The sequence below is a fragment of the Carcharhinus amblyrhynchos genome, unplaced genomic scaffold (genome assembly GCF_965287045.1).
Source record: "Carcharhinus amblyrhynchos unplaced genomic scaffold, sCarAmb.v2.hapA scaffold_42, whole genome shotgun sequence".
NCBI lineage: Eukaryota > Metazoa > Chordata > Chondrichthyes > Carcharhiniformes > Carcharhinidae > Carcharhinus > Carcharhinus amblyrhynchos.
In genome coordinates this window covers 2,923,855-2,937,721 of record NW_027649783.1, presented here as the reverse complement: position 1 = coordinate 2,937,721, position 13,867 = coordinate 2,923,855, and the positions used below count along the sequence as shown (strand labels likewise).

The window sequence follows — 13,867 nt, the reverse complement described above, 5'->3', positions numbered from 1 at the left end:
CCAGTGAACTGAAATGATCCGATTTCCAATATAATTGTTGAAAGTGTGACAGTCTGTGAGGACAGTCATCTGCAGCCCATCAGTTTTCAAAGCCAGTCATTGTATCTGGAAAAGTGTTAATTATTGTCTGTCCGAATGTACAAGTGTTTCTGTAATGGTGATATCGATGTGAGGGGGTTACTGTTTGAGAGATGGTTCATATTCTGACCCTGACTGACACAATTCTCAATCCTCACTCCAAACATGTGCGGAGAAAGTGGATTTGCGGAATTATTCCTCGGAAACTGAAATGATGGCAGGTTTAATAAAACCACTTTAAAATTAAATTGCGGTAGAATTGTTAACGTGATGGTTTTGACTGTAACCATCAAAGGATTGGAGAGAGCTCAATGTAACGGAGAGTTAATTGTAAGATGGAGAGGTTTCAGAGTCCTGGGAAGATTCTGTGCCGGGAATTGAAAGACTAGATTGGTTAACAGGAGATGGCAGCTTTTTCATGTGTCGAGTTGGTGGCTCTGAAAAGAGCCGTTGTTGTTCTTGGTGCTGAAGCCGGGGTTTTAGGCGCGTTCCCCGCGGATGCGGCGGGCCAGCTGGATGTCTTTGGGCATGATGGTGACTCGCTTGGCGTGGATGGCGCACAGGTTGGTGTCCTCAAAGAGCCCCACCAGGTAAGCCTCGCTGGCCTCCTGCAGGGCCATGACGGCCGAGCTCTGGAAGCGCAGGTCTGTCTTGAAGTCCTGAGCGATCTCTCGCACCAGGCGCTGGAAGGGCAGTTTGCGGATCAGCAGCTCGGTGGATTTCTGGTAGCGGCGGATCTCCCTCAGAGCCACAGTGCCGGGTCTGTAGCGATGAGGCTTCTTCACTCCGCCCGTGGCTGGAGCGCTCTTCCGGGCCGCTTTGGTAGCCAGCTGTTTGCGAGGAGCTTTCCCTCCGGTCGATTTGCGCGCTGTCTGCTTGGTCCTGGCCATTTTCTGAGCGGATTCAGCACAATCTGAGACACACAGACTGTTAATCCAGAGTCTGCGCTGCAGCCGCCTTTTTAAACTCTGTGAGGAACCGCCCCCCCAGCGGGAATTGGCCCAGGAAGTTTCAATCAAACTCTGAGCAGGGAATGAATGTCTGGAACTCAGGTTCTGATCGCCTCACTTGTTTACTACACCGCCCCTTCCAGAAATTACTCCATTTTCTGTGCAGGAAATAACGGTTTGTATAAAATAAGACTTCATTCCGTCCTTAATTACCAGAAACATTGAAGATTTGAAATCCATCTCCCTCCACTTGGTGTTTTAGACCCTTTCCCCGCTCTCTGGGCTGTTCATTCCCAGAATCTCCCGCTGTTCCACTCGATCCCTGTCCCTTCCCTCTCCAGCCCATTCAGATTTCCCCTCCGCCTGTGGCTTGTGCCGCTTTCAGGGGAAAGGATGAGAAATCTGTGTCTTCTCTGTGTCCCCCTGAAGCCGGTGTGAAAGGGATTGAGTCTGTTGTTTGTTACAGAGAGTGAATTCATATTTGTCCCGTTTGACATTCCTGAATGGAGCCGTTTGCCGCGGACAAATGTTCACAAATGAAAGCTCTTTGTAAAATAATCTTACAGCAGAATATTAATAGAGATGTTATTCTTGTTGAGAAGTTAAGAATTTGTCTCCATTCCCTTTCCCGCGCTGAAATTGGCGCCATTTCCCCCCATTCAAAATTCCTGCCGGTTGACAGTCGAAGCCAATGATTGGCTCAATGTTCACATTCGATGCTGTGCGATTGGTTCAGATGCGGAGAGGATGGCCAATCAGAAGCAGGCTGGGGGTTGGAGCGGCTCAAACTGCGGGAATTGCGGGTTTTGTGAATGACTGAGCGGAAACTCAGCAGTTTCCCAAAGCCTGTCAGCTTCAGTGCAGGAAACAACCGTCTGGGGGGCAAATAGCATCACAACTGGCACTGGTTCCAGTGAACGATTCACCGGCTGCTGCTCCTAAACTCCCGCTATTCCAGAGAAAGCTTTTAGAAACTCTATCCAAACACTGAGTGATTAGACAGGGAGTGAGGTGGCCTTTCACTCAGGGCACATGTCAACTGGGGGCTGCTGAGACAATCCACTGAAACATTTCAACAACAATCCTGCTCCAAATGAAATGTTCAATTGGGTGATTTCCCGGCACCGGAACCGAAACAAAGCAAAGCTGCATCTCAAACACTGAGCAGCCTGTCCCAGCTCCCCCCCGTCCCCTGGTCACTGCTCTCTCTGTGAGGCGGTGAGTGGCTCTGAAAAGAGCCTTTGTTGTGTGTTGGCTGGAAAAGGGTCGAGTTGTTCAGCCGCCGAATCCATAGAGAGTGCGGCCCTGGCGTTTCAGAGCGTACACCACATCCATGGCAGTGACCGTCTTGCGCTTGGCGTGTTCAGTGTAGGTGACCGCATCCCTGATCACATTCTCCAGGAAAACCTTCAGCACCCCGCGAGTCTCCTCATAGATCAAGCCCGAGATCCGCTTGACCCCGCCACGGCGAGCCAGGCGGCGGATTGCTGGTTTGGTGATGCCCTGGATATTATCACGGAGCACTTTGCGGTGCCGCTTGGCTCCGCCTTTCCCCAGTCCTTTGCCTCTTTTCCCTCTGCCAGACATGATGGATTCTTCACTCCGATCACTGCCCAATCTGAGAGAGAGGAACTCTTTCAGGCTCCTTTTATACAGGCCGCCCCGACCTGACTGAGAAAGGCGGAGTGAGAGCAGAGAGGGGGGAGGAGACAGAGTGAAGATTCAACCCAGAGCGGGAGGGAGGAGAGAGCCGGCCTGACACACACACACACACACACACACAGAACGGCCCCTGATCTTTCAGCCCCACCTCCAGTTTCTGCAACCGCCAATTCCAACCCGTTTATTAAGAATGGAAACGAATGCCAGCTCCCCACACAAACCCTTCCAGAGCCGCCCTTCACACTCAAGAGTTTCCACAAACCCGGAGCTTTGAAATCTGGAATCGAAACAGAAAATGCTGCAGCTTTTGTGAAGAGAGAGAGAGACAGAGTTAAGGTTTCGGGTGGTGACTTTGTCCTTTTGTGTTTTTAAACCTGCTCCTGTTATAATTGCCAGTCAGTAATATTCCCACCCAAACACAGTCTATTCTATAGCAAGAATCTCCCTCAGTAACATCCTCCCCCACATCCGCTTCCAGCTGTTTCCAAACACTTTATTGAAGGTGTTTGGGGAAATCTCCCTGTGTTAAAGGGAAGGGAGTCAGGATGGCCGAGCGGTCTAAGGCGCTGCGTTCAGGTCGCAGTCTCCTCTGGAGGCGTGGGTTCGAATCCCACTCCTGACACTGACTTTTGGGCTGAGAACTGCCGTCTCCCAGCGCCAGGAACCTGGGTTCGATTCCCGGCTGAGGTCACTGTCTGGGTGGAGTTTCCACATTCTCCCTGGGCTCCCTCCGGGTGCTCCGGTTTCCCCCCGGTGTGTGTGAGGTTGATTGGCCCATGCTAAATTGTCCCGGAGTGTCAGGGGGGGAAGTAGGGTCAATAAATAGGGGAATGGGGGATCCGGATTGTGGGTCGGTGCAGACTCGATGGGCCGATTGGCCTCCCTGCAGGGATTGGATTAAAAATGAGTGGGGAATGCGGTGTTTCGCCGCCAGTGTTCCTGTCTCACACTGAATCTACCAGACAGCTTTATTCTGAGAGAAAGTGGCGATTGAACAAATGTGAAATTCTCAATGAAATTCAGCATCTGCAGTTGTTTTGCTTTAGTCTGAATTTGAAATGATCTCTATTGAGAATGAGCCGGGCCCCGCGGGACAGGAATCATTTTCTTGCGGGATCAGCTCTTTCCTGAGAGATGTGGGTGGCTCTGAGAAGAGCCTTTGGGGGGTTTCAGAGGTTTCCAATTTGCTCTCGGGTTGTTTCACTTCTTTCCTGAGGCTTTCTTCGCTTTTGCTGCTTTCCCTTTGGGATTGGCCTTCGCTTTAGTCACTTTTTTGGCCGACTTTCCGCCCGTGACCTTCTTCACAGGAGACTTTTTCTTCAGGGCTGCTTTCTTCAGCGCCTTTTTTGGAGTTGCCGCCTTCTTGCTGCTTGTTTTCTTCACTGGAGTTTTCTTCACTGGAGTTTTCTTCACTGGAGTTTTCTTCACTGGAGTTTTCTTCACTGGAGTTTTCTTCACTGGAGTTTTCTTCACTGGAGTTTCCTTCACTGGAGTTTTCTTCACTGGAGTTTTCTTCACTGGAGTTTTCTTCACTGGAGTTTTCTTGGCTGCGGGTTTCTTGGCGGCGGCTTTCTTTCTTGTCACCTTCTTGGCCGCTGTTTTCTTCACTAAAGATTTCTTGCCTGTGGCTTTCTTCACCTTCTTTCCCATTTTGCCCGGCCTTTCCCTCTTAGCCAGTTTGAAGGAGCCGGAGGCGCCCTGTCCCTTTGTCTGCACCAGAGAGCCTTTCTCCACCTTCCTCTTGATAGTTAACCTGATCTGGGAGCCGCGCTTCCCCACATCCACTCCGCTGCCGGCCAAAGCTTTCTTGATGGCGGCCAGGGACATCCCCTTGCGATCGCTGCAAGCCGCCACTACCTTGAGGATCTGCTCGCCTAACTTGGGAGCGGCAGATCGGGGAGCCGCCTTCTTCTTCCTGGGAGACTTCACCTGAGCGGGAGCGGCTGGAGGAGCCGTTTGGGCGGCTGCAGTTTCAGTCATATCCGAGAGTGGCTGGAAAATCTGGGCCAGGAGAGTCAGAACTGGATCCGGAATGAAACCAGTGGTGGCGGCACAGAGCAACTTAAAGGCAGAGAGCGGACGGAGCAGAGACAAGCTGCTGTCAGCTCCCGGCTCCTCCAGCCTCTCTGTGTTTCTCTCTCCTCACAAACTCTCCCATTCCAATCAAATTCCGCCTCTCCACACATCCAGCTCACACCCTTCATGTCTCTGACACTCCAATGTTTGCTGTTGAAAAGGTTTCACTCGAACTGAGGACTCCGTTTTCCACTGAAACCCGTTTTCCTGCTGCACTGATCCCGCTCTCACACGCGATAGCTGACATGTTCTCTACTTTTCCACTCAAATCTTCCATTTAGCGAAACAATTGCCTTGAAATCTCCCTCTGGGGCTCAGCAGGGGGATTAGGGGGAATCTTTGATTGAAAAACGGTTTTATTTTCCACAAGAGAGACTCGGAGATCTCATGATCAGAACAGACACACAAACACAGTTGGATTAGTCTGACCCGCCCGCTCCTTTCATACACTCTCTCTTCCACAATATTCACATCGACACATTCACAGGACAAAACTTTCACCCAATGGAAGGTCCCAGGACGGAATTTCTCCTCCTTCCGGCCTTTGCTCCGGATTCCAGGGGGTTAGTTAGAGTTTTTCACCTCAGTAACTGTTAAACACTCTGAGGGCCGCTCCCCGCAGATTGTCTTTCAATTCATTCATGGAATGTGGGTGTCTCTGTCTGGGTCAGCATTTATTACCCATCCCTAATTACCCTTGGGAAGGTGGGGGTGAGCTGCCTTCTGGAACCGCTGCAGTCCATGTGGTGAAGAACCACATCTGTTAACCAGATTCCGCGGCAAGAACCAATTCTATTTTTATTTTCAGTTATTATAGTGATTACAGACGTCACTGTGTTTGTTTCGGGTGAAAATACAAATGATCTGCTCTCGGAGTCTCTAGATTTCCTGTTTTATTTGTTTCTCCGGCACTGACAGGTAACAGTAAATCACAACCTCACCAACCAGTGACAGCCAGTTAAATAACCATCCCACACTCGCTGATAATGGAGTTTCTGACAGTGACAGTTTCTGACCATCCTCCGATTGGACCTGGAGGGAACCAGATTCACTGTCAGAGTTGGACTTTCTTACAGAGTGGGTGACAGAGCCAGGTGAGCGATGGTGATGGAGTGGTGACTGTGAGAGCATTTGACCAAGGGTCAGTTCCTGACCATCAGAGTGGTGATTTATTTAATTAGTTATCGCAGGTCCCAACAGTAGGTGGGCATTCCTGAAATAAAATTCACTAAAGATTCTCATCAACAGTGTGTTTCTAATGGGAAATCCAGCTTCAATTTGCTTTCAGTTGTTTAAATGAAAGAACAGGCCCCAAAATTAAACAATGATTTCCCAGTCAGAAACAATAATAAAACAGGTGGTTTAAACTGTCCAGAAAAACGAGATAAGACAGGTTCAGTTTCCAAACTGTGCTGTGGACACACCTCAAGCTTGATGAAATCAACAAATAAGGTAGTTTCGTAATTATAATTGATAAAAATAAGGTGTATTTTAACAGCCGGTGCGATGGTGGTATAGTGGTGAGCGTTGCTGCCTTCCAAGCAGTTGACCCGGATTCGATTCCCGGCTATCGCATTAACGTTTTATTTAGATTCTAATCCGCGGCCTCTTGTGTTTTAACCCAAGTGGAGAAAAACAGTATTTGCCAGGAATGAAATAAAATAGAGATTTCTCTTTTTTCATTGGTCGGGCGTAATTCGTTTCTAATGAAAAAAATATTGAAACAGGAAAACAAGTCTCTGACCTGATAAATGAGTTTTCCCTCAGAGACAAAAATACAAAGTAAAAGTCGAGGAACACATTTCAGTTCACACACTGTGCGCTGCACTGTCCCGGTGCCTGATGAAGTTAATATCAACATCCTAAGGTGACCACATTACCGTGGTAAGTGCGTAGCTGCGGTGGCTGAGTGGTTAAGGCGTTGGACTTGAAATCCCATGGGGGTTTTCCCGCGCTGGTTCGAGCCCTGCTCGCAGCGGTTGTGGTTATGAAGTGTTTATTTCCGCGGCAACAGGCCTGAAAAATCGGCAACGTAGATATATATAATTGGATGTTGCCTGGTATGGTGGGGAGGTCCTATGAGGAGAGACTGAGGGATTTAGGGTTGTTTTCGTTGGAAAGAAGGCGGCTAAGAGGGGATCTTATTGAAACATATAAGATGATTAGAGGTTTAGATAGGGTGGATAGTGATAGCCTTTTTCCTCGGATGGAGAAAGCTAGCACGAGGGGGCATGGCTTTAAATTAAGGGGGGGTAGCTACAGGACGGATGTCAGGGGTAGGTTCTTTAGCCAGCGGGTGGTGAGGGATTGGAATGCCCTGCCTGCTGCAGTTGTAAATGCGTCTAGTTTGGGGGCGTTTAAGAGATCTCTGGATAGGTTTATGGACGAAAAGGGATTGGTATAGGCTAGTGGGTCATTGTTTTTGTAACTGGTCGGCGCAACATCGTGGGCCGAAGGGCCTGTTCTGCGCTGTAATGTTCTATGTTCTATGTTCTATATTTCTGTAATTATAATGACTGTTTGAGTAATAGTGGTGAGCAGAACTTTCTGCCTTCCAAGCAGTTGAATGAGGTTCGATTCCTGGCTATCCTATTGAGAAAATGTATCCACGTTTCAATCAAGTTCGTAAAACAGGGCGAATTTGCCACTAACAAATTCGAGTTTTTTTTATTCGGACGTAATTCGTTTCTGATGAAAAACTATTGAAATAGGAAAACAAGTCTCTGACCTGATAAATGAGTTATCAGAGACAATCAGAGATAAAGATACAAAATACATGTGGAGGAACAAATTTCAGCTCACACACTGCGCTCTGCACAATCCCGGTGTCCGATTAAGTTAATATGAATATTACTGAGATGGTTATGTTACTCAGGTAAATGTACAACTGAGACGTATAAGATGTTGAATGGGATGGATAGGATAGAGGTGGAGAGGCTCTTCCCGCTCAGAAAGGACAGTAGGACTAGAGGGCATCAGAACATAAGAACATAAGAAATAGGAGCAGGAGTAGGCCATCTAGCCCTTCGAGCCTGCCCCGCCATTCAATAAGATCATGGTTGATCTGTCGTGGCTCAGTTCCACTTTCCCGCCCTCTCCCCATAACCCTTAATCCCCTCTCTTATCAAAAACCCATCAACCCGCGTCTTAAAAATATTTAGCGAGGCAGCCTCCACCACTTCAACGGGCAGAGAATTCCAGAGATTCACCACCCTTTGAGTGAAGAAGTTCCTCCTCAACTCCGTTCTAAACCACCCCCCCTTTATCTTGAGGCTGTGCCCCCTAGTCCTACTGTCCTTTCTGAGCGGGAAGAGTCTCTCCACCTCTATCCTATCCATCCCATTCATCATCTTATACGCCTCAATGAGGTCTCCCCTCATTCTTCTTAACTCTAACGAGTACAAGCCTAGTTTATTCAGCCTCTCCTCATAGCTCAATCCCCTCAACTCCGGTATCAGCCTAGTAAACCTCCTCTGCACTCCCTCCAAGGCCAAAATATCTTTGCGCAGGTGCGGCGCCCAAAACTGCACACAGTACTCCAGCTGCGGCCTCACCAATGCCCTTTACAGCCGCAGCAAGACCTCCCTACTTTTATATTCAATCAGGATAAAGGTGGGGGGGGTCGGTTTAGAACGGAGTTGAGGAGGAACTTCTTCACTCAAAGGGTGGTGAATCTCTGGAATTCTCTGCCCGTTGAAGTGGTGGAGGCTGCCTCGCTAAATATTTTTAAGACGCGGGTTGATGGGTTTTTGATAAGAGAGGGGATTAAGGGTTATGGGGAGAGGGCAGGCATGTGGAACTGAGCCACGACAGATCAACCATGATCTTATTGAATGGCGGGGCAGGCTCGAGGGGCTAGATGGCCTACTCCTGCTCCTATTTCTTATAAAGAACAACAAAGAACAAAGAACAACCCAGCACGGGAAACAGGCCCTTCGGCCCAACGAGCCCGCGCCGCTGCATCATCCTACACCTATTCTACCCTGCGTATCTACGAATGGAACCCCTAACTTAGCCAGATTGAGGGGAGAATAGTGTCAATTTGGTAAACCAATCAGCCTAAGAGCACATCTTTGGGGTGTGGGAGGAAACCGGAGCGCCCGGAGGAAACCCACGCAACCACAGGGAGAATGCACAAACTCCCACAGACACAGGCCCAAATCCATGTATCTGCACAGCTAACAGTGCTAGTCACTGAGCTGTTGCGGCGCCCGTCTACCGGTCCACGATCAAGCATGCACACCGACACGAAGTACTAGGCCACTCCCGGAACCTCCAAGAGCAGCCCACGCACGACCCACCGTGTTCATGCCCCTCGTTTGACAACAAGGTGGACCGACACCTGCGGAATAAAAAGACAAAAATGTTAACATACAAGTCTGCACTTCTGGTGTCTCCCGAGGCTCTGACCCTATTTAATACCTCCCACTATAACCCTCCATCCTCGTTTCGCTCATGTGTCTGTCTAAGTAAACCTTAAACGAGTCCAACGTTCCTGCCTCCACCACCCTACTCGGTAGCGCGTTCCATACCCCCACGACCCTCTGCGTGAAGAACCTTCCTCTCACATCGAAATTATACCTCTCCCCCCTCACCCTTAGATCATGACCTCTCGTAATTGTACCCAGTCTAGGGAGCAGTCTCTCACCATTGACTCTATCTATTCCCTTCAGTATCTTATATACCTCTATCATGTCCCCCCTCAATCTCCGTCTTTCCAAGGAGAAAAGTCCCAGTTTCTCCAACCTTTCCTCATAACCCAGTCCCTCCATGCCAGGCAACATCCTGGTAAACCTCCTCTGCACCCTCTCCAGGGTCTCCATGTCCTTCCGGTAGTAAGGTGACCAGAACTGGACGCAGTACTCCAAATGCGGTCTAACCAACGTTCTATACAACTGAAGCATTACACGGCAGCTCCTATACTCTGTACCCCTTCCTATAAAGGTTAGCATTCCATAAGCTTTCCTCACAACCTTCTCCGCTTGTGTCGCAACCTTCATAGACTTGTGAACCTGCACTCCCAGGTCCCCTTGTATTTCTATACTCCTAATCGGCCTACCTTTTATCACGTAGCTCCTCTCTGCATTATTCCTTCCAAAATGCATCACCTCGCATTTGTCAGGATTAAATTCCATCTGCCACCTATCTGCCCAATGTACCAACCTATCTATATCCTGTTGTATCACCTGACATTCCACTTCAGTATCCGCCAACCCTGCCATCTTGTTCTTATGTTCAATGGCAAGTGGTTAAGGCATTAGACTTGAAATCCAATTTCCATCATATCTGTGCAGGTTTGAATCCTGATGATGAAGTGTTTGTTACGGTTGCTTCAGGCAGCGACAGAGCCAAAGAAAAGTGCTAATTTTTTGCTATGAAGTATTTGGATCACCATATTCCTTTCTCAGCTGCATGGCCCCGAGCCGGGTGCAGGAACATAGAACATAGAACATAGAACATTACAGCGCGGAACAGGCCCTTCGGCCCACAATGTTGCGCCGACCAGTCTTATTTTTAAAAAAAGACATTGACCCACTAATCTAAACCAATCCATTTTCGTCCATAAACCTATCCACCAATCTCTTAAACGCCCCCAAACTAGGCGCATTTACAACTGCAGCAGGCAGGGCATTCCAGTCCCTCACCACCCTCTGGGTAAAGAACCTGCCCCTGACATCTGTCCTATAACTACCCCCCCTTAATTTAAAGCCATGCCCCCTCGTGCTAGATTTCTCCATCCGAGGAAACAGGCTATCACCATCCACCCTATCTAAACCTCTAATCATCTTATATGTTTCTATAAGATCCCCTCTTAGCCGCCTTCTTTCCAGTGAAAACAACCCCAAATCCCTCAGTCTCTCCTCATAGGACCTCCCCTCCATACCAGGCAACATCCTGGTAAACCTCCTCTGCACCCTCTCCAAAGCCTCCACATCCTTCCTGTAATGTGGGGACCAGAACTGCACACAGTACTCCAAGTGCGGCCGCACCAGAGTTGTGTACAGTTGCAACATGACGCTGCGACTCCTAAATTCAATCCCCCTACCAATAAACGCCAAGACACCGTATGCCTTCTTAACAACCTTATCTACTTGATTCCCAACTTTCAGGGATCTATGTACACATACACCTAGATCCCTCTGCTCCTCCACTCTATTCAAAGTCCTCCCGTTAGCCCTATACTCAACACATCTGTTATTCCTACCGAAATGGATTACCTCACACTTCTCCGCATTAAACTCCATCCGCCACCTCGCGGCCCAGCTCTGCAACCTGTCCAAGTCACCCTGCAAACTTCGACACCCTTCCTCACAAACTACCACACCTCCGACTTTGGTGTCATCAGCAAACTTACTAATCCACCCAACTATACCCTCATCCAGATCATTAATAAAGATTACGAACAGCAGTGGCCCCAAAACAGATCCCTGAGGCACACCACTCGTAACCGAACTCCATGATGAATAATTACCATCAACCACCACCCTCTGTCTCCTATCTGCTAACCAATTCCTGATCCAAGTACCTAAATTACCACCAATCCCATACATCTGCATTTTCTGCAGAAGCATACCATGGTGAACCTTATCAAAGGTCAGCTTGGAAATGACACCTGGGTGTCCTCGGGCTGGCACAGACAAGACAGGCCGAATGGCTTCCTTCTGTGCTGTTCCCTTCTCTGGTCCTTTCTGTGGTTCCATGAGGAAAATCAGAGGGTGCGCAGAATGGAAACAAACAGGCATCAGGTGCACCAGGACAAAACAAGGTCTCAGGTCAGAGTAAGATTCTTATGGAATGACAGACGCAACATAACAAATACATTTCATCAGAATACAATGAATGAGAATTTCAAAATGCTGCTTAGATGATGTGGCATCGTGTTCATTCAAACACATTGCTGCAAGCTGGTCATTATTGGGCGTTAGGAACTCCTGGTTATCACAGATTGTAAGAAGTGACATGCGATAGCTAATTAAATGCGACTCCGAAAATAAAATTCACCTAAGATTCTCATCATCACCGTGTTTCTAATGGAAAATCCAGCTTCAATTTGCTTTCAGTTGTTTAAATGAAAGAACAGGCCTCAAAACTAAACAACGATTTCCCAGTCAGAAACAATAATAAAACAGGTGGTTTAAACTGTCCAGAAAAAAACAGACAAAACAGGTTCAGTTTACAAACTGTGCTGTGGATATAGCTGGTGTGTGATGAAATCAGCAACTAATCTGCTTCCATAATTATAACTGATTGAAATAGCTGCTGTTTGAGGGGTGTGTGATGGTGGTATAGTGGTGAGCATAGCTGCCTTCCGAACAGTTGACGCGGGTTCGATTCCCGGCCGTCGCATTGGTAATTTATTTAGATTCTTATCCGCGGCCTCTTGTGTTTTAAACCAAGTGGACGAGAACAGAGGGAACGCAACAATTGACAATTAAGAAATAAAATAGAGGTGTTATTATTTATTGTTCGGACGTAATTCGTTTCCAATGAAGGAATATTGAAATAGGAAAACAAGTCTCTGACCTGATAAATGAGTTCTCCGCCAGAGACAAAGATACAAAGTAAAAGTGGAGAAACACATTTCAGCTCACACACTGTGCTCTGCACAATCCCGGTGCCTGATGAAGTTAATATCAACATTACTCAGATTATAAATGTGCAGCTGCGATGGCCGAGTGGTTAAGGCGTTGGACTTGAAATCCAATGGGGTTTCCCCGCGCAGGCTCGAGCCCTGCTCGCAGCGGTTATGATCAGGAAGTGTTTACTTCCGATATTTCAGGCGTCCAAAAAAAACCTCATCTTTCAGTATGAAGTATTTCGATCACAATCAATCTTTCAGCTGCATGACGTGTTGGGGCTGAATGGCCTCATCTGTGCTTTAATCCTCTTGCTGTCTGGTGAGCTGATCTGACATCCACCCCAGAGTGGAGTCGCTGCACAGATCGCCTTAAAAATGGTCTCTAAGCTGAGGGAGTGACTGTGAATCTCGTCACCACTTCCATCCTGACTAATCTCCTCCACTTCAAACCGTCCATCAATGTCAGAAGGAGTCAGAACCAGAGTAGGAGACTCCACCAATGATTCAGTCCCATCTTGCACCATTTGAACATCCTGCCTTGCCTCACACCTTCTCTGTTCTCCAGCAGCGGGGATGTTCCAGGGTCTTGGTTACTCGGAATGCCCTGTTCGAGGATTTCCTCGCTCTAAAGCTGATGACTGTTGATGTCTGTCAGCAAGTTGTTGGGAATTGGCTCCTCTTCATCTCCAACTTCAGACCAATCAGGAACTTCCATCTTCCAAGCTTCTAGGGGCTGGTTGAGCTGAAACAACAAGAATTGAGGATTTTGCAGTGTTGTTACATTCCAGCAGATTTCATTAAACACCAACTTTTTCACTTCATTAACAACTGGAGGAATAGCAATGGAATGTATTGGCCCATTTATCCTCACATAGGAGTTGGGACATCTTGTTGAAGTCATGTTAAGGCCCCACTAGGAATACTGTGTGCAGTTCTGGTCACCCGATTATAGACAGAATACTATTAAACTAGAAAGAGTTCAGAAAAGATTTACTCGGATACTACTGGGACTTGATGGTTTAAGTTATAAGGAGAAACTGAATCGACTGGGATTTTTTCCCTGGAGTGTAGGAGGCTTAGGGGTAATCTTATAGAGGTCTATAAAAGAATGAGGGCCATAGATGAGATAGATAGTCAATATCTTTTCCCAATTTCAGGGAGTCTGAAAGTGGAGGGTGTAGGTTTAAGGTGAGAGGAGAGAAACACAAAAGGGTCCAGAGGAGGTGAGTGTTTGGAACAAGCTGTCTGAGGTAGCAGTAGAGGCAGTTACAATATTGTCTTTTCAAAAGCATTTAGATAGTTACATTGGGTAAGATTGGTATAAGGGGTATTGGGAAAAACTGAGAATATGGAATTGAGATAGAGGATCAGCCATGATCACACTGAATGATGGAACAAGCACGATGGGCTTAGTGGCCTCCTCCTCTTCCGAGTTTCTATGTTTTCAGGTTCTGATGAAAGGTCACAGACCTGAAACACTAACTCTGTGCAGCATCTGTTTGCAGAGAGAAACAATCTGCTG

The 13,867-nt window shown here is 47.7% G+C and overlaps 3 protein-coding genes and 4 non-coding genes across 7 annotated transcripts; 4 read left to right on the top strand and 3 right to left on the bottom strand.

Moving 5' to 3' along the window:
• Positions 1–557: 557 nt before the first annotated feature.
• LOC145335884 (histone H3) lies at positions 558–968 on the bottom strand. Its single transcript, XM_080181615.1, has one exon. The coding sequence runs from the start codon at positions 966–968 to the stop codon at positions 558–560; it is 411 nt and encodes a 136-aa protein (XP_080037741.1).
• Positions 969–2,303: 1,335 nt separating this feature from the next.
• LOC145335801 (histone H4-like) lies at positions 2,304–2,615 on the bottom strand. The gene has a single exon (XM_080181531.1). The coding sequence runs from the start codon at positions 2,613–2,615 to the stop codon at positions 2,304–2,306; it is 312 nt and encodes a 103-aa protein (XP_080037657.1).
• Positions 2,616–3,229: 614 nt separating this feature from the next.
• trnal-cag (transfer RNA leucine (anticodon CAG)) lies at positions 3,230–3,312 on the top strand. Its single transcript has one exon. It is a non-coding gene; the product is annotated as a tRNA-Leu (tRNA).
• A 578-nt stretch (positions 3,313–3,890) lies between these two features.
• Positions 3,891–4,670, bottom strand: LOC145335840 (uncharacterized). Its single transcript, XM_080181565.1, has one exon. The coding sequence runs from the start codon at positions 4,668–4,670 to the stop codon at positions 3,891–3,893; it is 780 nt and encodes a 259-aa protein (XP_080037691.1).
• A 1,599-nt stretch (positions 4,671–6,269) lies between these two features.
• On the top strand, positions 6,270–6,341 carry trnag-ucc (transfer RNA glycine (anticodon UCC)). Its single transcript has one exon. It is a non-coding gene; the product is annotated as a tRNA-Gly (tRNA).
• Positions 6,342–6,661: 320 nt separating this feature from the next.
• Positions 6,662–6,744, top strand: trnas-uga (transfer RNA serine (anticodon UGA)). The gene has a single exon. It is a non-coding gene; the product is annotated as a tRNA-Ser (tRNA).
• A 5,684-nt stretch (positions 6,745–12,428) lies between these two features.
• Positions 12,429–12,510, top strand: trnas-uga (transfer RNA serine (anticodon UGA)). Its single transcript has one exon. It is a non-coding gene; the product is annotated as a tRNA-Ser (tRNA).
• Positions 12,511–13,867: the final 1,357 nt, after the last annotated feature.

Excerpts from the sequence above, each read along its gene's own strand:
- LOC145335884 (XM_080181615.1), bottom strand. The coding sequence starts at position 968 with ATGGCCAGGACCAAGCAGACAGCGCGCAAATCGACCGGAGGGAAAGCT.
- LOC145335801 (XM_080181531.1), bottom strand. The coding sequence starts at position 2,615 with ATGTCTGGCAGAGGGAAAAGAGGCAAAGGACTGGGGAAAGGCGGAGCC.
- LOC145335840 (XM_080181565.1), bottom strand. The coding sequence starts at position 4,670 with ATGACTGAAACTGCAGCCGCCCAAACGGCTCCTCCAGCCGCTCCCGCT.